The sequence below is a fragment of the Nuphar pumila genome, chromosome 2, assembly GCF_984573655.1.
Source record: "Nuphar pumila chromosome 2, dmNupPumi1.hap1.1, whole genome shotgun sequence".
In the NCBI taxonomy this organism is placed as follows: domain Eukaryota; kingdom Viridiplantae; phylum Streptophyta; class Magnoliopsida; order Nymphaeales; family Nymphaeaceae; genus Nuphar; species Nuphar pumila.
The window spans coordinates 22530576-22548603 of record NC_143250.1 but is presented as its reverse complement, the minus strand read 5'-3'; the positions used below and the strand labels follow the sequence as shown (position 1 = coordinate 22548603).

Genomic DNA, 18028 nt, shown 5'->3' with positions numbered 1-18028 from the left:
AAGCTCACTCAAATCTCTAGACTAATGTAGGAAGGATCGATGAACGATACTGTTGCGTACACTATCAAATTCAGGGCGCAGAGCCATGAGAAAATCTATCACCTGCTTCTGATCTCTGGCCTCTACATCCTGATTCTTGCATTCCACACATCCAATGCACTTATCACATTTTGAGATGGCCATCATAGAGGTCAAGGCATCTAATACCTGCTTAAAACGAGCATAAAACTCCTGAATGGACTCATTCCTCTGTCTCAAGGACTTTAACTCCTGCTCTAATTGGTATCTCTTTTTCCAATTAGATTGCTTATAGACTTATTTCAAAAACGCCCATGCATCCTTGGCATTTTCATATTTCATAATATTCACTAAAATATTTCATAATAATTTCACATTGGCATTGTCCCTCTCCCAATCTACAATATTCGTCTCATATTGTCATCTCCTTGCTTGGACTTGGCTTTGGGGACATACACGAACCCAATGTATCCATATCCCTTAATGACAGTTCGCATAACTCCGCCCAGTATGTGAAATTAGACCCATCAAATTTTACAGGGATAATCTGAATGTTTTCTTTCTTCTCCATACTTCACTTCAGCCCCCAAAACTACACAAGCTGCACACACAAAATCAAGTGTACAAGTACCAACAGATATGCTGAAATACAAAGGCAGCTATGCAGCACTACACAAAGATACCAGTCAACCAACTAAATCTGTAGGACGATATACAAGGAAGAGAGCACTCTATCAATATATAAGGTAATGAGCACTAATCACATCAAACACCCAAAGAGTGGCACCCTGCTCATGTGAACAGCCAAAGCACAACACTAAACTACTATGCTCGACAAGAATTATCAAGAGAAAAACATGCAACAGCACAGCGACATCAAGAAAACAAGGGATCTGCAGTTACTGCCTGTAGGAAGAGTCAAATCCTCGTACAAATTCATCAAAAATGCACACCACCACCACCAAACTACATTCAATATTCAGCCAATCCCAAAACAATGCAGACTGAATAGATTAGAGGTACTGATATCCCCTAAATCAATCAAAACACTCAAAATACCCAAATTAGGCCCAAGAACTCGACTCACAGAAAAATAGTTTAAAAATTCACCCAAAAATCCAATATGAGGCCGATGATCAAAGTTCTTGATTGTAGAGGCTACTAAAATCAAGAGCTACCAAAAGAGTACCTTCTCACCCCAAAATCTCGAAGTCGAACTGTAGATGCTGACATCAGCACCCTTCTCCACGTTGATTTCTGTGAGCACCAAAATGAAGTCTGAACAATCCCCTTTTTAGACCTCTTCTTCTAGGTCCAATATAGTTCCTATACCATATTGAATCTAGATGGATGCCATTAGAGAAGAACAAGAAGCAAGAAAGGAGAGAACTCAAAAGAAAGAAGAAGATACAACTTAAATGGTCGACCTCTCTTGGTTGCACTACAAGACATTGTACTAATAGCTAGATTACAGAATTGCTCTATGTTTGTCATTTGGCATATGATGTTCTTATGAACATCCACTAGAAAGTTGATAAACCAAAGAGGGACAAATTTATAGAGATAGGAAGAACATTGTACTTCAAAGCCAACAGCATCGCATGAACAGACTATAATAACAAACATAAAATCATTTTAAATAGGTTGAGTTTTTTATCCTGACACTTGTCATAGTGATGATTCTTTCTTTATCTAACAAGCAAATATAATGATGATTGTCCTTCAATGGAAAATTCAAATAATCTAAAAAAAAATCCAAAATAATCAAACTTCATAGATATTGCTTGCTAGGGGTGCACACGAGCCAAGCCCCAGCTGTTCAAACTCGACTTGCTCAAAAATGCCTCTGTTCAAGCTTGGTTCGAAATCGGAGCCAATCTGAAACAGCCATGTCCAGACTCGGCTCGGTTCCAAACTCGAGCTGAGCTGAGCTGAGCTGAGCTTGTCCATGGTTTCATTTTTTTTATCATTTTGAGGTGAGGTCTGATCCTCCACCTCCCCAGAAAGTGGACAACAACCTCACCGTTAGGCCAGGCTGCCTATCTTGTTTATTGTGATCCAAAATAATTTTACACATAAAAATAGACTAGATTATGGTAAAAAATGTGAAAAGCTTTAAAAATAGGAGATTCGATCTCGCCACCTTTTGAGAAGGAGTCTAACACCCTACCAATAGAAAAACGCAGGCTTTTGTTTTAGTTTAGCAAACATATTTTATACACACTATTTATACGACCTTAATCGAGTTCAACAACTTGATCAAGCTCGGCTCATTTATGTAGACCGAGCATGGATCTGTGTTCAAGCTCGGCTCATTTACTTTCACGAACGAACTCGAGTTGAGCTTAAACAAACTGAGCTCGAGCTAGCTCGGCTTGTTGTGCACCCCTATTGCTTGCATAAAGTTTGTTTCAGTATGAATAACCTCAAAATAACATCAGCTACAATTCCAAAGTAATCAAAAGACCGACAAAAGGGATTGCTCTAATCTTCAAACTTCACCGAAAGCTAATCTCATACATCAAAGGTAGTACTCCTTTACATGTGCAGGAGTAAAAACGAAGCATGAATTATGAAAACTAAGGTTCTACCTTAATGAAAATCCAATTAATAATCCTGGCAGAAGAATGTCACCAAAACCAATGATGCTGTAACCACCCCATGGATCAAACATGCGTGGGATTTTCAATAGCATTGGAACACCATCTTCTCCACTTTTATCACCTCGAGCTACCTACAACGACTGACCTGTCATATGATTTTCTACTACACAGTCAATAGTTTTCAGTACAAATCTAACAGAATTTTTTGCTTACCACAATCATCACACTGTCATGAAACCACCTTGGAGAAAGATATACCCAGAAGATGTCATACAGAAAGGCACAACCAAGAAGCACCGTAGCAACCTAATTTCCATATTCAAATATAAATTCAAAGAAGAAGAAAATGCTTTGAAGCATAAAAGAGGCTATTTAGATGCAAAATGTGCTAGTCATATAAGCATACACAGAAAATAATCATTATATTAAAGAGGTCAAAGGTTTGCCTGGAAACAGCAAAAGATGAAGCAAACATTATAACATATATATAGGGTAAATATTGGCAACTAATGAAGGTACGGAACTAATGACTAGAAATCACTTTTTTCTTCAAAAATTACTGATTTTTTGTAGATCAAATGCTACGGATGTGATCTACATGGTTTGTTTAGTAAGAAATTTGTTTTGAATCATGTGATTATGACAAGTAATTAAGTTGTTAAATGGGTCCAAAAATCAACGCCCCACAATGTGCCAAAATTTCATAACTCAAAAGATCACATCAGAAAAGCACGATCCAAGGCTTGATCCGTAGCAAACAAACCATGCTGAACACATTTATGTGGTTAGACTGAGTCGATACAACTTATACTTATGATTTCAAGCCCATTAGTTCTGTACCTTCATTAGTAGCCAATATTTACCCATATATATATATATATATATATATATATATATATATATATATATATATATATATATATATATATATATATATATAATCCCACCTACCAACTTATACTAATGATAGGATCACAAACGTGGTTTGGAATCTCATGTGATTCAGTTTCTCATGTTTGTTTAGCATGAAAAAATGAATACTTTTCAAATGAGAATAATGGTGGCTGATGCAGAATCGGCAACAATGCTAACTCAGGTTCACAGTTGGTAGGTGGCAGTGCCGCTCTGCACACGAGACCCGGTTTGCATTGGGTGTGGAGCGGAATGGGTTCAAGAGTTGCTGGGTCTGACCAATGAAGCCCAACTCGCTTCTTCAGCTGGTTAGCCCTGCTTCACACATGCACACCACCAAATAGCCTTGCTCTTTGTCTCTTCTCTCCACTACCCCGCTCTGCTGGGGATATAAATCAGACAAGCAGCATGCATACTTGAAGCTGCTGATACTCCTTATTGCTCAACTGAACTCACTTGGTTAACCACATAACAAAACCACCATGATCTTTCTTTCTCCCCCGGCCCTGTGTTCGATTGAATCATCAAACAAACACCCGATTGTCTAGCCTATTCATTTTGGTTAATTGCCAGAACTTGTGAGAAAAGGGGAAAATAAAAAGAAAGAAAAACCAAAATAAAAGACACAAGCACAACTGTAATGAAATACAAGTGCCAAGAACAATGTCACAAAGTGACTACAAAGAAGGCACAAACACATAAACAAGATGTCACAAATGGACAAAATACAATGGGCCACAAAGGCCAATCACCAAACACACATAAAGTGAGAAGACAAAACTAAAAATATAAGAAACAACATATTGAGAAATGCTTGAAAAGGCATTAAGAATGAAGGGGGTTTTGACCCCTATTTATACAACTCATGAGGACCAAGGGGAGCTCCCATAGAGCCATTGGGGAGGGTCCCAACGACTCTAAGGGTGTGACTATTATGCCCTTAGTCAAATAGAAAAAAGAAAAGAAATAAAAAAATAAAGAAACCCAAAAATGTCCCTAGTGGACATATCTATTTACATATGAGAAAAAGACTGAATTGCCCCTAGTGGGCATTACAAAATATATATACATATATGTAGCTTTGTGATGCAGGAGCATCAGGATCCACGCCCCACATGCGAGGAGTGGGAGCGATATCCAAATCCAATTTTTTAATCTAAAATGCAATACCAAAGTTACCCATTCCGTTTCTTATCCATTTGGGCCAATTCGGGACCCAAGGGTATTTTGATAATTTTATCTACAGTAATTTTTAAAGGATTTTTCATAATATATGTCAGAAAATTTATTTTTGTATTTGGTTCCTATTTTGCAAATTTCAGAACCTCGAACAATGTTGTAATAATTTTATTTATTATTTATTTTTTTGGTAGGGGCCGAATCTTACGGATCTGAATAGTTCTAGTACCCGGTAGGATCCGTTTTGTGGTACTAGAAGGTGTAGTGGGTCTATAGGTAGATTTTTATTTTTTAAGATCTGAATTCATATCCATTTTCTCGATAGAGCCCCACATGACAAGAGGCTTCATTTGTTTGGGCCTTGAGGCAGGTGAACACATGTGTGGCCAACCATAGGTTAGTCATCTCTCCTCAAGCCTCATTGGGCTGGAAAGGAGGTGCCACCCACCTTGGCCCATCCTCCTCTTTTGGATGGCTCCTCATTGGCCAGCCAAGAGGAGAATATGACAAGGGGATTCAAACCTTGGCTTCTCATTGGCCTCCAAGGAGGTGGCCACCCACATGGCCAATGAGAACCAAGTTAGCTCATCTCCTATATTTAAAACCATTCCAGCAACAATTAAAGGGGTCTTTTGCTAACTTTGAAAAAAATCTGAAAAAGAATGGAAGGAAGAAATGTAAAATCCAAGTTTTTGAGGAAAAAAAATCTTTTCGGACTAGGGTCGGATCCGGACCCGACCCGGATCCGATAACCCATTAGGGTTATAACACTCGACGCAGGGGCGAGGGTTTTATTTTAAAACCTTCTCCCTCGCGCTGCTTTCCCCCTTGCTTCTGCCGAAAAGGAAAACCCTTTGAGGTTTCATGATCTGTCGCCCTCCCCATGCCTTTAAAGCGAGACGCAGGGGTGAGGGGCCTCTCACTCGAAAGGCCCTCTCGCCTGCGTCTTCTCTCTCGTTTCCCTCTTTCGCCTCCCCGCGAGATTCATCGACAAAACCACCGATCCCCCTCCCGTTCGGCGTACCTCGATGATGCCCTCCCTGTTGCGCCTCCGAGCAGTGACGTCGGCCCTCGCAAGTAAGACGCGATCTCTCTCTACCTCTGTCTTCTTCTCTTTCTCCTCCTGATTTCTCTTTCTCTCTGTTTTCCTTCCCCCTCTCTTGATGTTGGAGGGCTGGCAAGAGGCCGGCGGCCCCTGCCGTGCCCTCCCTCTCCCTATCGCCTGAGCTTTTATAGGCAGGGGCTTCGCCCCAACCAACTGTGTTCTTTCTGGAAGGGGGCAAGGCCCCTGCTGACTGCTATTTTCCCAGCAGGGGCAAAGCCCCTGCCGACCACTATATTCCCGGTAGGGGCTTTGCCCTTGCTGACTGTTTTTCGGCAGGGGTAGTGTCGCCTGCCGACTGTGTTCCGGCAGGAGCAAGGCCCCTGACGACGGTTTTTCCGACGGGGGCTTTGCTTCTGCCGATTGCCTTTTCTGGCAGGGGCAAAGCCCTTGTCGACTATCACTACCTCCGGCAAGGGTTCCGCCCTTGCCGGCTGTCTTCCTCGGCAAAGACGAAACCCTTGCCGACTGTCATTATTTGCGACAGGGACTTTTGCCCTGCCGACTGTCTCTTCTGGCAGAGGGCGTGCCCCCTACCATTCGTTTTCTTGCCTTACGGTATGCTCTCAGGCAGAGGTTTCGCCCCTGCTGATCCATTTGATCGGCAGGGGCTCACCCCTCTCCTTTCCGTCAAGCCGACAGGTAGGGGTTGCGCCCCTGCCCCTTTTTTTTCTACTTCCGAGCAGGCAGGCGGTCAAGGGTTGCATCGTGCCCCCTCGCACTACTGTCGAGGATCGCGGACAGGGGTTGCACCCCTATCCCCTTTTTTGGTCAGGGGTCGCACCCTGACCCACCCTCTTCCACTTTATTGGGTCGACCCCAATCAGTGTTATTAAAAACGCGCCTCAAGGCGCAAAAAGCGCACCTCGCCTCAAGGCGAGAGGCTTTTTGCCTTGAAGCGCATGTGTAAAGCGCAAAACCCTCAAGGCGTGCGCCTCATAGGCCTTGAGGCGCGCCTCAGTCTGAGGCGTACACACCTCAAAGCATTTGGTCAAATGAGGGTCAAAACCCTCATTTGACCAAAAATTAGGGCATAAACATACTGCCCCCGACATTTTACTATTTTAGTTTTTTCGAACCCCTCTCTTTCTTTTTTTTTCTCACAGCAATCTCTCCCTCTCGGCTCTCACAGTTGTAGCATTCTCTCTATCTCTCGTGGTGGAGCCGAATTAGGTACGTCTCCCTCTCGGCTTTCACAGTCGCACCATTCTCTCTGTCTCTCTCGTGGTGGAGATTTGGATTGAAAACCCAATCTCCTCCTTCAAGAAATAAGGGTTTTCGTCCTTTTTCCGTTCTCCCTCACTTACAGCGTTAGATCTGAAAATTATGATTGGGATCATCAGTTGTTCTTTCGACCTTTGGTCATTTTCTGCCATCATCTTTTTTCTAAGCGGATTTAGGGTTTCTTGGTCGTTTTCTACAATCATCTTTTTGCTAAGCAGATTTAGGGTGACTTGTGGGTATTAAAAAACCTAACAGATTTACATATGTATGGAGATAGAATCCTTTAATTTGCGTTTTTCGTGAGCTGTGAATTCAAGAATTGTGTTATCTTAATTGATGGACTGTGATTATAAGATGTTGACTAATCTTCACGCAATCTCCTTTTGAATGGGCATGTTTTTTCTGTGGTTCTGCTCGGTTTAGTTGTACTTGGGGGGTTTCTTTCATGGATTGTGTTAATTTGATGCGTCGAAAAGTTTCGTATGTATGTAGATTTCTTTTGCCCACTAGGTGAAAATTGTCTAATGTGCAAATCCTGCCATTCACCATATGATTTGGCGGGCGCAACTGGCTAGTGCTTCTGTTGATTTGTATTTCCAGGCTTGATTAATGATTGCCACATCTTAGATTCCAAATGCTTTTGAAACTGTTACAGTTGTAACTTTCATGTTTGAGGATCAAAAGCACGTGTCTGAATTGTTAGATATTTGAAAGGAAGACGATTCAAGAAATTTTCTATCCAAGAAACTGCCTCTTCTGTGAAGAAAGGAATGTTCTTGCGGTATATTAAAGACCGTTAGTGTTTGTATTAATCAAGATCTGTTCCTTTATTGTTCACATGAGACCTATGGGATTCATTGGAAATTTTCTTTCCCCCAGTTGTGCACTTGCATCGTGTGAAATTATATATAGAGGTTATGGTTCATGTGTATTATGGTTAACGTTTTGTTGTGCATGCTTCTGGTTGGTCAGATGGATTTTAAATCATGCACTGTAATTGCATGCTTTTTATAAACATTGGTGTTGTTAAGTTATTTTTACATTGTAGTAGTGACACGCAGTTTCACTCAAAGAATGCAGGCACATACAAAAAAACTTTATTTACTGAAATTTCACCAGTTATTGTCTATGTTTGATTAGAGCTTTGCTGAAAATTTTGATTTGTGTGCATTCGAAATCCGGAGCTATTTTGTTTTATTATATATGTTAAATCACTTTGAAAAAACTGGATTTGCCTCAGATCCTAGTGATTTGCTAAAAATGTTAATGCTAATATGCATTTCATTGTTAATGTTAATTTTTTATTGAATGAATGCTCATATTTTATTTCTTAAATACTTACATAGATCAAGTTGTTGCATTAATATTACTTTTACATGTTAATCTCATATTTTTTCAGTATTTATTTGAGATTTTTTATTTCTTATTGGTTGTTGCTTTATCAACAAAGCATTTTTTATTTATTTATAATTTTAGATATTTTTTATAGTTTTTTTAAGTTAAATTTTTTTTTTGAGGCTTATGCTTTACGCCTCTCCTCAGATTTTGGTGGAGCGCCTCGCTACGCCTCAACGCTTTTCACAACACTGACCCCAATGCAGTCAACGCTTTTTGCGTTTTAATAATCGCATTTGTTTGTTTGCAGTTCACACGATGGGTCCCGCTTTTGCCCCGCAGCCCGTGTCCTACATCACCTACAGTCGTACGCAGGCGCAACGACGCAACCTCCCAAGGTAGGGAAAAGAGAGAGAGAGAAAAGAAAGGAAGAAAAGAGGAAGAAGAAGAGGAAGAGGGTTCTTCTTCTCCAACAACCCTTGTTCCACCATCATTCTTCTCTATTTTTCGATGTTTAGCAAAGGTACGGGTCTCCTCTTTTGATTCTAAGTGAGAAATCGAATGCCGGTTGGATTCGATGTAATATTTTGATTGGAAAATCTATGGGGAAAACGTGTAGGTGCATGTTTTCTTTAAAACGCATGGAGGGCGAACCATGGATCGTCCTCCATGGCTGGATTTCTTGTTTTTCGTTTATCTTTTTCAAAAAAAAATTATGTACCTATTATAACAGAATTTTATTCATGAAATGAGGTCCTATGAGGGACCCCTATGCTAAATATCTATTTCCAATGGTGGATTTCGATATGGGCTGCGTTTATGCTTGTATATAGGCATGGAAATAATGTTATATGCATTTTTTTTCAGAAAACGTGTACATAAATGCATGCTCATTGAAATCTCTGAACAAGCATGCTTGATAGATTAAGTATTCACATATAGATTCCAGATTTATGTTGTTTTCCTTCGGACACGCCTTTGGTTGGATTCATTGATAATCAAACATGAAAGCAATCATACTCAAACATGCATATCTGGGTAATAAATGTGTAAAAACATGCAAGTATAAATCTCACACTGTTTAATACATGTTTTCGTTTGTAAAACCATGCACAGTGTGTACATAATTTTAGAGAGTAGGAAGTTGGGTCATTAATGGACTCTCCCTCTGCTTTGGACCTGACGGCCTGGCCGACCAGACCAGCCAAGCATGACTCGGCTGGCCAGGTCTGCCAGGCTTGGCTGGACCAAGTCCAGCCAGCCTGACAAGGCCTGTTAAGCAGCAGGGGTTCAGCCGAGCCGGCTCAAAAAAAAAATCTGGGTTCCAGGCTGTCAGCCAGGCCCTGACAGTACATTCACAGGCCCAGGCTGGGCTGTCAGGCCCAGGCTGGGCTGTCAGGCCCAGCCGACAGGATCGGATGGGCTGGCTCAACTAGCCTGGCCTGGCAGCTCACTGCCAGGCCCGGTCTGGGGTCTGACCAGATCAGACCCAGCCGACTAAGGTCGGCTGGGCTTGTTTGAAACCCCAGCCAACTGGGTGTAAACTTTTTTTTTAGAAAAAAAGAGTAAAGAAATATATTATATGTTGTGATTTCTTTTTCAGATGTGAAACTCAAAAAAAAATAGATTAACTGTATGCGTGTAAAGTATTAAGGGTTCATATGTTTACATAGTGAGATACCATGCTTAATTAAAAGGTTACGATAGGTGGAATTTATAGTTGTAGCATCTAAAGGATTGCACAAGCATTCTTATGTTTTAAAAGAAATGCATGGTCAGTGATAACATGTATGAACAGGTAAGTGCAGACTTAATGAAAATATGTAGTGACAGTCATATGTAAACTTAAGGAAAACATGCATATTGAAAAGGAATGGTTGTATTGACAGTTACGTATATACTTGATGAGCTTATGTATTGTTATGTAAATGCATTGACAGGTATATGCACACGTAAGAAAAATTATGCATTAATGTTTATTCCAAATAGAAAAAAAAAGTGCATTGATAGTTACATATGCACTTGATCAAAATGTGCATGTGATGTTTATTTCAATGAAAAATATGCATTGACAAGTAGGTATACACACACGGAAGTTAGGCACGTGCGCCATTACTTGAATATTCACATAGTTGACTAAAGTGTGCACTGCATGATAGCATACATGTAACATGAACATGTGAGTTAAATTCTCATTTGACATTGATACATGAAGTAAGTGAAAAGGTGCATTGACATGAATATGTACACAATAAAAATATGCAATGGACATGATCATGCATAATGAATGGGAACCTGCAATTGACTTGAAAACGTGCGTTAAATGAAACCGTGCACTTGTCACTATCACATGAATTGAATGTAAACATGCTTCTAAATATCTTTGTTTTATATACATAGCCGAAAGTTGCATATATGAATGTGCATTTAGAAAGCATGTAAATTATGACGTCATTATGGTTTTTTAATATGGTGCATCGATGATCGAAATGAATCATCGTGGGCTTGGTAGGTCTCGAGCTTTGGTTTGCTCCTTTTAATATACTTTTAAATGCATCGCAAAAATCACATTCATTTTGATTGCACTATATTGCACTGTTCTATGTGTTTCCACGAGCGGGAGTCCCGCGATGATTCTCGCAGGGGTAGATGCGAGTTTTTGTCTTTGCTTTTGCATGTTGATTTGCAAAACTCAATAATTGGCTTTTAATAAAAAGATAATGAATAAGAACAATGTAATATACGTTTTGGGATTTCCCATCGGAAGAACGAGAATCTTAGATATTCGGTTTTGAGGGACCATGAGGATACAAAAAATCTGTGTGCTTTACTTTGACCCCTAAACCTGATATTGAGGTTTTTTCTCCTGGCCACGGTTTTAGGGAAAGTCTGTCACTTTACCTAGGGATGGTGTATTTGACATAGTTGTTATTTTGGTATACCAAGAAAGTGACACTTGTGGGCATGGAGGATCTCTGGTGTTCCGACATTAGATGTGGAAGTCTAATGTTCCGAAGGTGATTTGGTCGAGGGTTAAGTTTGAAACCTAGTAAATAAAATACAACTTGTGTGCTAAGTTACCCTAAAAACCTAACTTGACATCGAGAAATTGTACTTATTTGGTGTATCCACGGACAGCGGTAATTTAAAAGAGAAACTTAAATTGTATGTATTTAATAGGACATGCACGTGGAAAGGAAAACTTTAATGAAAGATAATAAAGTGTTCATGCATTGCACATAAATCATGCATAATCCTGCTATGCATTAGAACATGCATATTTTACTTGTTCCCTTAATTGTTAAATGTTGATGAATGCATATTAGTGTTTCCTAATACATGTCATATAGTTGTATTGCTCAAATAGTGATTTCTGCTATTGCTTATATAATCTTTCATGCTTAATAAATGTTCCTTGTTGCATGAATACTTAATTGAATTATGTAATTGTCATAATTGCATTCCTCTAAATTATTGTATAGAATCTTATATGTATTCTTTACGCTTATTTATTTTATTAAAGGGATTCGTACGCAGAATTTTTCGAATTTCTGACACCCTCTATTTATGGTTTAAAAAAAAAAACTGCATTTTCAAAGGGTATGAGTTGGAGTCGTTACAAGAAAATAGAGAGAAAAGCATGGAGAGAAAAACGTGAGTTTTTGTTGAAAGAACTTGTGAGGTTGAGGGAGTGAGTTCGAGATTTGAGAGAGAAGGATGAGTCTCCTTCTTCAACTCGCTATTCATTGGATGCTATGTCACATGGGTGCGGGTGCGGGTGCGGGTGCGACACGGGTGCGGCACAATTTTAAAATTTTTGGACACGGGGACTCAAAAATATATATATATATATATATATATATATATATATATATATATATATATATAATTTTATTTTATTTTTAAAATGCCACAGTGTGACTGTGCACAGGCACAGTCCACAGCACTGTGACTGTGCACAGTCACAGTCACAGACTGTGCGACTGTGCACAGTCTGTGACTGTGCACAGTCTGTGACTGTGCACACTGCACAGCCTGTGACTGTGCACAGTCACAGTCTGTGACTCTTTTTATATATACTTTTTTAAATAAAAAATATAAAAAATTGATTTTTTAGGGACATTTTTGGACTCGGTCAAAGTTGACCGAGTCCAAAATGTGGGCGGACTCGGCCTGGACTCGTTGACCGAGTCTGACTCGGCGTTGACCGAGTCCGGGCCGAGTCCGAAGCCGCACCCGAGTCCGCACCCGTGTCGGGGCGTGTCGACTCGGGTGCGGCACCTCCTTAGCCGAGTCCGTGTGACATAGATTGGATGTCATACCGAGTAGAGTCCTTCCCTTGGAACTGTTGTGCATGTTTGCTTGCTGGACGAGTGGCACGCCCTCCATTAACGTGTCTTTGTGCTGGACGTGAAGGGTGCTATCCACTTGTTGTGTTTCATTGCTGCTACATTGTGTATTGTTGGGTCGTTTGTTTTGGGACAACCACAACTCGCCGTTGCCGAAGACAAACTTGTGGCGGGGCATGGGAGCTAAGCCATTTCTTTTCCTATTCCTTGACAATTTTTTTTTTTTGCATTGTCACTTGTGTGAGCTCTAATCCTAAGAAACAAAAGGTTTATGTTGATTAAATTTTAGTATTTCATGTGTGCTCGGAAAATCTACTCCAACTGAATTTGGTGGCACAATACAATCTGATATTTGTGATTCTGTTTAGAGGTTCAATATTAGAAATTTCTGTTTGAATTTTAGATCCAAAAATCTGTGGGACGTAGTTGTATAAACAGTAAAATATTTAATACGTTGTGGCGAATTTTGGATGTCTGGTTCAATTTTCAGAATCACGATTTAGATTCATTTGTTGTTCTGTAGTACAACCGGTGACTGTTTAACGCTGCCCCCAGATTTGGTCGCTCTCGATTGAGAGTGCTGACGGAGACCAGTCCATCTGTTGTTGGAGTAAAGTGATTTATTTCATCGGACTGTGCAGCATCAATCGGGACTTGTGTGGTTCATCAAGATTGGTTTGTGTTAGATCTGGAATGATCTATATCTTGATTCCCTGTTCAGCTGAGTTCGAACAATGCACGTGTGTGTCGCCTTGACCCAATGTTCTGTCATGTCTGATTAGAAATCACTATTCAACTGCTGTATAACATTCCAGTTTGAACATCCTAAATCGAACTGAACTATGTGTGAACCTAAATGTAATTAGAAACCGTCACAGACTTCCTGAAAATTTAATTACCAGAACTGAAAAGGGTGTTAGAAATTAACTGTATTTTCTGTTTGTGAAACATCTAGTATTAGTTCCGTTAGTGGCTGTTTGTCGTCAACAGTGTGTTAAGATTGTATATATATATATATATATATATATATATATATATATATATATATATATATATATATATATATATATATATATATATATAAAGTAAATGCTCTACAGGGCCATTTTTGTCATTTCACTCATGTAATAAAACATATTGAAAAATGCTTGAAAAAGCATTAAGAATGAAGGGGGGTTTGACCCCTATTTATACAACTCATGAGGACCAAGGGGAGCTCCCAAACGGTCATATTTAAGACCGTTGGAGAGGGTCCCAACGACTCTAAGGGTGTGACTATTATGCCCTTGGTCAAATAGGTAAAAGAAAAGAGGAAATAAAAAAATAAAGAAACCCAAAAATGTCCCTAATAGACATGTCTATTTACATATAAACAAAAGATTAAATTGTCTCTAGTGGGCATTACAAAAGATATACATAAATATATATATATATATATGAAATATATATGTATAGATAGAAAAAGTGGTAGTTGCGCAGCTACCTACGGGATCATGCTGGATGTCCATCGCAGGGAGTGATGGACGGCTAGCACAAAAAACGTGAAAAAAAATGCTGAAAAGTGAGTTTTTCTCTTTTTTTGGAATTAGCAGTGCTTGAAACCACCGCTAAAGCCTATAAAGGATGTGCCCGTCCTTTTTTAAAAAGAAATTTAGCAGCGCTTCGAAAAGTACCGCTAAAACCAGTTTTTGCCATTTTTTACGCTGTTTCAGCATTTTTTGGGGGGAAAACGTTGAGTGTCCATCACACCCGTGATGGACGCTCAATAGTGTCCCGTAGGCAGAAGTGCGCCTAAGGGTTGCGCAGCTACAACTCACTCTGTATAGATATATATTACAAATACATAATATATATATATATATATGTGTAAACACACACACACACACACATACACATATATATATATATATATATATATATATATATATATATATATACACACATATGATATCCATATATTTTAACAAGAACGCCCTTCACTTGGGAGAAATCCTTTCAAGCCAACCCCATGTTTCCTCTTCTTTTGGCCTTGGTCAGTTTCCCATCCAATAAAGAAGGCAAGAAAGAAGAGATTTTTAACAGGGTGAGGGCTAGGGTGGCAGCTGCCACTCACAGTTGCATGGCGTTCACGATCAGGTTCTGACACTGAATTGATGGGGAAAGGAGGAAGAAGACATTGGGGCTCTGAAAGCCCCAATGCTCATTTTTTGGCAGAGCCCCCATGAATCAACACCAAGGGGTGTGATTTTGAATCAAAATCACACGGCAGCCTGTGAGATTCTGAATCTCATGGGCTGGTGAAAAACCGAATAAAAAATGATTTGGTTTCTCATGGACCCATTTTCTCTTTGTTTGGTTATCGTGAGAAAGTGGGGCCAAATGAGATTCAGATTCTGATTAATTTCATGAGACTCAACCAAACATACGCTAAATATTGATATTGTTTGTGTTTTCACTATCCCATAAAATTGCTCCATAACCAGCTTAGCCAACCATCAGTTACACGTCAGTTACCACTCTCTCAGAACATGTCTTATAAGATATTGATCACACATGCAAGGTTAACCTAACATCTTAATAGAGTACTTAGAGATTCAAATTTCAAAGCCTAAAATTTTACAAACATACTACAGTCAGTCCAACAAATAGTAATGCAATGCATGACAACTAATTATGTTTTGAACTTTTAAGTAGAGTAGGGGGTTCCATCTGAAAGATTATTGTTGGAAGATCACCTTCAGATTAGGTAGGCAGACAATCTGGTAATAGTGGTAATGATAATGATATGTACAAGAATATTGATTATTACTACTGATTTGTGTTTTCATTATCCCATAAAATTGCTAAAATTTGACAACTCCATAACCAGCTTAGCAAACCATCAGTTATACATTAGGAACCACTCTCCCAAACATGTCTCATAAGATATTGATCAAACATGCAAGGTTAATCTAACATCTCAATAGAGTACTTACTAAGGGATTAAAAGCCTGAAATTTTACAAACAGAAAGTTAATCCAGCAAATAGTAATGTAATGCACGACAACTAATTACATTTTGAGCTTTAAATTAGAGTAGAAGATCCCATCTGAAAGATTATTGTTGAAATATCAGTATATATCACCTTCAGATTTGGTAGGCGGACAATCTGGAGAACAGTAATGATCAATGCAATACCCTGGGGAAAGAAACAAAAATCACATTTAGCATCAACAGTTTAAATCATGTATGTATGTGTGCATATGAAGAACTTCTGTTTTGAAGGTTTCTGTAATAAAGCTGATTGAAGAATCAACACTGTAGTGCTAATTGAAGCAGACAACTGGGCAGAGTGGATGGTGGTTAAATGTGATTTGAGTGAAAGAAATAAGAAGTCGATCTTTCAATTCCCCAAGGAAAACTCGCACATAAATTAATATAAGGTAAGCAAACAATGAGCATCCTTACAAGTATATCTTGCCCAACCCAGGCAAAAGAGATGTGCCGGTATACTGCCCAAACTACAGCAAATGTTATGCAGAATGGAGAAATGACCAAAGTAAGGTGTGAAACTGCTCCAAAGAAAGGTACTTTTATATAGGATTCTCCAGGACCCTTGAACCACCTGAAAGCATGTAAACAGAACTGTTCCTTAGAACATAAATTATCATGCAAAGAAAAAGGCACTGCAAACAGGATTGGCTGTGCTTAGGACATAGTTGGCATGGCTTTTGTCTCCTTTTATCTTTAAAGGGATTCTAGACAGGGTAGTTTTAGACATTTTTTATTGTTTTATGTATAAAAGGGGTTTTATGTCAAAATATTGAACAAAATTTCTATTTGACTGTGCTTAGGACATAGTTGGCATGTCTTTTGTCTCCTTTTATCTTTAAAGGGGTTCTAGACAGGGTAATTGTAGTCAGTTTTTATTGTTTTATGTAACACTAGTAAACAGGATTGGCTGCTTGCATTCTCTTCCATGGTGAATATGATTCATAGAGCTTTGGCTCTCCATCTTCTTGCTCATTCTTCTGTTGATTTTTCCTTGAAGATGCCACCAAAGCCATCGAAGAAAAGCATTAGAGGATCAAAATAATGGAAACTAGCGTATTGAAGACCTATATATATATATATATATATATAGGTCTTCAATACGCTAGTTTCCATTATTTTGATCCTCTAATGCTTTTCTTCAATGGATTTGATGCTGAGGAACCATCCTAAGACACAAGTCACTAAATGGGCCCGACCCACTACAAACTCCACCAACCTCCTTGGCTTACAAGGACTGACCAGAGAAAGCCTAGCGGAACATCCTGAAGCAATGGGATTTGATCCAACGTCCATCTCGAGGGTCTTCACATACACCCCTGTTAGCCAGGTGTGTGCAACACAATGAGGCTGAAGATCTATTGATATTGGGAGACCAAAAAAATTCTTCCAAAGGTTGGCTTTGATTACTTAGTGCTGTGGGAGTTTAGGAGGGCAGCACACTTTGGCCAACTGCTGCTAGGAATAAGGAGGTGCTTAACAATGAAAGCAACAAGAGAACAAAAGAGAGGCAATGAGAGTAGACTTCATTCATCCCATCATAGGGTTGCAAAGCTATGTCACACGGACTCGGCTAGGGAGGCGCCGCACCCGAGTCGACACGCCCCGACACGGGTGCGACTTCGGACTCGGTCAACGCCGAGTCGGACTCGGTCAACGAGTCGAGGCCGAGTCCATCCTTGTTTGGACTTGGTCAATGTTGACCGAGTCCAAAAATTGTCCATTTTAAGGTAAAAAACAAAAAAAAAAATCAATTCTGGGGCTTCTAAGTCACCGCTTATTCTGGTTGAACTGGATTTTCTTAAGCTACTCTCATTTTGTGTTAAATGTTGCTAGAATAACTGAACCCGCGCCGGGAGGAGCCCCCCGACCCCCCTTTCTGCAAGGGCAAAAGTACAATTTGCAGAGTTTATAAAAACACTCATGCTGGTGCCAAACTTTAGAGGACAATATCTACATATATGCACACAGGATATATTATTATTATTATTATTATTATTATTATTATTATATATATATATATAATCGAGTACCTGTGTCCAAAATTTTTAAAATTGCGTCGCACCCGTGTCGCACCCGCACCCATGTGACATAGTTGCAAAGAAACCCTTATAGACCGTAACAACTTACATCAAGACAATAAAAAATACAACAATGTCTCTAATGGGACTATATTATAGATTACTATAATACAACATATTCCTTGCACACTCCCTCTCAAGCTTGAGATGATGCAAAGAATATCATCCCAAGCTTGTGACTAATGTGCTAACTAA

The 18028-nt window shown here is 39.4% G+C and overlaps 1 protein-coding gene across 5 annotated transcripts in view; it reads right to left on the bottom strand.

Moving 5' to 3' along the window:
• The window catches only part of LOC149845018 (signal peptide peptidase-like 4), a 131822-nt gene that overhangs the window by 39681 nt on the left and 74113 nt on the right, over positions 1-18028 (bottom strand). For all 5 annotated transcript variants that reach the window (XR_016430161.1, XM_089995446.1, XM_089995449.1 and 2 more), the window contains 4 exons: positions 16170-16326; positions 15847-15900; positions 2835-2927; positions 2610-2752 (listed from right to left, as the gene is read on the bottom strand). Coding sequence is in view for 4 of the 5 variants with exons in the window: in XM_089995446.1 (XP_089851572.1) it covers positions 2610-2752; positions 2835-2927; positions 15847-15900; positions 16170-16326 (447 nt within the window). In the remaining variant the exon portion in view is untranslated. The remainder of the gene's footprint in view (positions 1-2609; positions 2753-2834; positions 2928-15846; positions 15901-16169; positions 16327-18028) is intronic.